The following is a 4,750-nucleotide window of genomic DNA, read 5'->3' on the forward strand; positions in this document are numbered from 1 at the left end:
ATGATGAGTCAGGCACCCAGAGGTGAAGCAAGAGGAGACTTTTGTGGTGGGTTATTTCTTTTTTTTTAAATAATTATGCATTTTGCTCTTTCTCCAAGGATCTTTTCCCTCAAATTTTTCCCAAATCTAGGCAAAATATAGTTATATACTGTACTCCTATTTCAGACTTCCCTCTCATTCCCTCTCCCAAGAAACCCCATCAAAGGTTGAAGGTGAAATTGTTGTTAAGGAGGTGAAGGAATGAAAAGAGGACTCCAATTAGGGAAGTAGGTTCAGAATAGGATTACTAGACATCTTAGGAAAGGTTTGAAAGGAATTTCTGGCATGGGCACAGCTAAAGGATACATGCACAGGGATTAAAAAGCAAGAACAATGGTCCTTCCTGGTTCCGTGAATTATACTTAATGGTTAAATAAGTGCTTTGAAAATGTTTAAGATAATCATTTTTAGAGGTGTTTTGTTTTTTAATAACATACATTTGATAAATAGGCAAGGCAGTTAGAAAAATGCCCTGGACCACTTTTCAGGATAACCAACTTTCTCTCCCCACCTTCCTCTAGCTCTCCTTTGGAGGGGTTCTAGAAGAAGGTGAATGTCCACTTGGTAGAGATATTAGGGGATGGCCCATGCTTCATGCAGGGGCAGGGTTCTTAAGATGAGGTTCATGAACTTGTGGCTTTTAAGAAATATTTGGGGGGGCAGCTAGGTGGCGCAGTGGGTAGAGCACCAGCCCTGAAGTAAGGAGGACCTGAGTTCAAATCCAGCCTCAGACCAAACACTTGACACTTACTAGCTGTGTGACCCTGGGCAAATCACTTAACCCCAATTGCCTAAAAAAATATATATATTTTGACAACTCAATGTAAACAGTTTTCTTTGTAATCCTATGCATTTTAAAACATTATTTTGAGTCATTTTGACTATTATAAATACCAAATTAACTACAAAAAAAACCTATGAAGGAAGACACTATCTGCATCCAGAGAAAGAATTAATAAATAGAAGTACGTATGGAATGATTTTACATTTATATACATATTTGTATCTAATGGTAGCCATGGGGGGGGCAGGAGAAAAAAAGAAAAAAAAAGAAATTTGTATGATAACTTTATTATATATTTAAATAGAATAGCAAGTTGTATATAATAGATTTGCAGTTTCATATGCAATCATTTTTTAAAAATTCTACTATGTTTTAGAAATGCTTGTTTTATTTCATCCATAAAAAGAAAAACAAAAACATTTTTCTGAGAAGGGGATGGTAAGTTTCACCAGCCTGCCAAAAGGGTCCATGAGACAAAAACATTCAGAAGACCCGATGTTAGACTCGATGATCTCTAATGCCGTTTCAACCCTGTAATTTTTGAGTTCTGAGAAGCTTAGGCAGCATTCCATTTTGTTGTGTGTGAACTGATAGAAGCCAGGAACTGGTTTGTATTATCTCCAGCATCATGATAATTTCATTTTGTTATCTCCCTACTGAATGTGCCAAAAGCCATGGTTAAAGGCACATGATAGATATCACTCGTAAAGGGATTTTCAAATCCCTTCTGGGCCACATCCCTTTGTCAGCCGGAAAATGCTTCTTTCCACCTGTCCTTTTACACTCTCCATCCTTTTTGTTGGGCAAACTTTTGGTGCAAATAATGCAACTATTACTATTCCTTTTTTAATAAAAAGCGAAGGTGAGGCTTAGCGATGTTCACTTAGTAAATGGCAGAGATGAAGAGCCTGGAACCCCTAACCTTCCAGCTTGAGCCCAGCACTTTCCATCAGAGCTCAATGCCCTAGACATTCTTTCTGTTCATTGTTTATTCAAGATCCTTTTAGCTCTTCATGGAATGATTGATTCGAATGGTTTCCTTCATGGAGATAGATGACACAGCTTGTCTTACCCCTTACTTTTTTGCTGTCTAAGGCTTTCTCGTGTTGTCTTTTAACCAAATTCCTCCTGAGAGTCTCTCGTTGGCAAGACTGCTGCTTTCCTGCCCTGAATATGCAACTGTATTGTTTCTTGGCAAAATCACAGATATGTTTGGAATCTCAGACATCATCATAATATTGAAATCGTGTCATGTGATACCATAATAATAACATTGTGACCAGTATTTCTACGGCCACGATTTCTATCCTAAAATGCCCAAACCCTTTCAGACGTTTGGTGAAATAAGACCTCTGTTATCTTTCCAGGTAAATTAGAAATTACTAAATGACTTTTTAGTACTGCAGTGTTGGGCGAAATAAAGCTATAATAACATCGGAAGTGTAAACAATGCTTTAAAGTTTGCAAAGTTTGCAAAGTTTTCCAGCAGATTTTATCTCCATGGAAATACTCTTATTGTTTGCAATTATTTAATACTTTATAAATTATATCATTCAATTTTCACAACCCTGTGAGGTAAATGGCACAGGGGTCCCCATTTTTTTTTTTGGTTAGGCAATGAGGTTAAGTGACTTGCCCAGGGTCACACAGCTGGTAAGTGTCAAGTGTCTGAAGCTGTATTTGAACTCAGGTCCTCCTGACTCCAGGACTGGTGCTCCATCCACTGTGCCACCCAACTGCCCCTAAATGTCCCCATTTTAAAGCTAGAAATTAAGGCTCAGAAAGGTTAAGACTTGCCTAAGTTTGCACAGCTACCAAGTATCAGAGTGGGCATCTAGGGGGTGCTGTGGATACAGTGCCAGGCCTGGAGTCAGGAGGACCTGAGTTCAAATCCAGCCTCAGATGCTTATTAGCTATGTGACCCTGGGCAAGTCACTTAAGCCTGTTTGCCTCAGTTTCCTCATCTATAAAATGAACTGGAGAAGGAAATGCAAACCACTTCAGTATCTCTGCCAAGAAAGCCCCAAACAGTATTACAAAGAGTCAGACACAACTGAACAGCAACAATAACAAAGAAAATGCTTTGTATTCTGGTAAATGTATTCATACTGACCAAAAGTGTCCAGGGAAGCTGCTTAGCCTGGCTCAAGCTGTTTATTGCCTTGCGGTATCAGTTTTCTTTTTCTCTGTGTATGTATTTTCTTTCTATCCAGGCTGTAAGCTTACTAGAGGAAGAAAATGTGTCTCCTGACACAATGGAGTTATGCAGAAAGAGCATTGGACTTGAGGTCAGAAAGTGTGAATTCGAGTCTTGTCTCTGGCCTTTAGGAAAGAAAGAGAAGGGAAGGGACATGGTGTCGACTATGTCCCAGGCACTGTCCTAAGTGCTTTTATAAATATTATCTCATTTGAGCCACATATGAACCCTGTTAGGTAGGTGCTATTATTATTACCATTTTACAGGTGAGGAAATTGAAAAAAGCAGAGGTTAAGCAAGAGGTTGCTTGCCCGGGGTCACATAGCTAGTAAGTGTCTGAAGCAGAATTTGAACTCAGGTCTTTCTGAGTTCAGGCTCAGAGCTCTCTTCACTGTGCCACTGGCTGCCTTAGAAGCTAGGTAACCATGAGCAAATCACTCAACCCTCTGGACCTCTGTTTTCTCCTTTTTCCAATGGCTGGGGATACCTGCCCTGCCTACCTCCCAGGGTAGCTTTGAATGTTAAAGCAGATAGTGAATACTAAAGGCTTTTGAAAAACTCTAAACTGCTATGTGAATGGAAGGTGGCATTAGTCATGTGGAAGTCTGTGACTGCTCCACAGTGCCCCACAAGCAAGGCAGATGAAAGATGCTGCATTTCAGCTGATCAAGCATCTCTTAAGCACCCACTGTGGGCAAAGTTTTGTGTTTAGCACTGGGGGAGATATAAAATTTAGTTAAGACTTAGCCCCTGCCTTCCTGAGCCATAAATGAGCTGTAGATGGGATGCATGCACAAATAGCTGTAGTGCTAGATTAAATATTTGTTGATTCATTTGTTGTCTCAGTCACTTACAGTCTTCAGCCTTTTTTTTTCTTTCACTCCTCAGATTTTTAATCTCATGAAGTATGACAGCTACAGCCGCTTCTTAAAATCGGATTTATTTTTAAAACACAAACGAACTGAGGAAGAAGAAGAAGATGCATCTGATTCCCAAACTGTAGCCAAAAGAGCTTCAAGAATTTATAACACATGATGTGGAGAAGATGGAGGACTGGCAACAATTTCTTTTTGAACTCTCAGGAATCATGTGGCATGTAGAACTGCTTGATTATCTATATACGGACTAAGAAATACGAAACCTATTTGTGGTATTGTGTGTATTTTACTAATTGCTTGAACCATTAGTTTTGCATGAAAGCTAACCTTGCCCAGTGTCCTTGAAGACAAAGTTTTTCCAGCTCTTCCTAAATGACCGAGAGACTCTTTAAACATTGAACATGTTCAATATTTGTATGGAATAAGGTGCTTCCAAAATTCTTGTCTTCACTTACGATAACAGAATGTTAGAGCTGGAAGATACCTTAGAGATCATTTTTATTACAGATATTCTTTTTTATGTTTTTTTTTTAACATAATGGGTCACTGAGGCCTAGGGAAGGGAAAGGAAGGGACTTAGGTAAGGTCACACAGCTAGTTGATGCCAAGTAACATGCTTATGGAAAATAGACAGGCTTTGCTTTTTTTGTTCTTTACCCAGATGCCCCTAGGATGAGATTTGGGATATTTTTCCAGATTTGCCTTGCAAATTAGTTCAGGAATTAGTTGTTTAGATGGTTTATTTATTGGTCACCATAGAGCTTATCAACCATGCAATCATGCTTTTTTGGGCCTGAATGCTTCTTGATGTTAAGTATATTAATGGAAAGAAATGAATTATCAACAGCTTGT

The 4,750-nt window shown here is 39.0% G+C and overlaps 1 protein-coding gene across 2 annotated transcripts in view; it reads left to right on the forward strand.

Annotated features, from left to right (window-relative positions):
• The window catches only part of RGS10 (regulator of G protein signaling 10), a 70,802-nt gene extending 66,371 nt beyond the window's left edge, over positions 1-4,431 (forward strand). Inside the window, exon 5 of one of the 2 annotated variants that reach the window (XM_027851852.1) lies at positions 3,909-4,430. In XM_027851852.1, coding sequence (XP_027707653.1) covers positions 3,909-4,055 — 147 coding nt within the window. In that variant the 3' untranslated portion in view covers positions 4,056-4,430. Of the gene's footprint in view, positions 1-3,908 lie in introns of both variants that reach the window. The other variant, XM_027851851.1, reaches the window with a different exon arrangement.
• The last annotated feature ends 319 nt before the right edge of the window (positions 4,432-4,750 follow it).

This window comes from Vombatus ursinus, unplaced genomic scaffold, assembly GCF_900497805.2.
Source record: "Vombatus ursinus unplaced genomic scaffold, bare-nosed wombat genome assembly UNPS02009205.1, whole genome shotgun sequence".
In the NCBI taxonomy this organism is placed as follows: Eukaryota; Metazoa; Chordata; class Mammalia; order Diprotodontia; family Vombatidae; genus Vombatus; species Vombatus ursinus.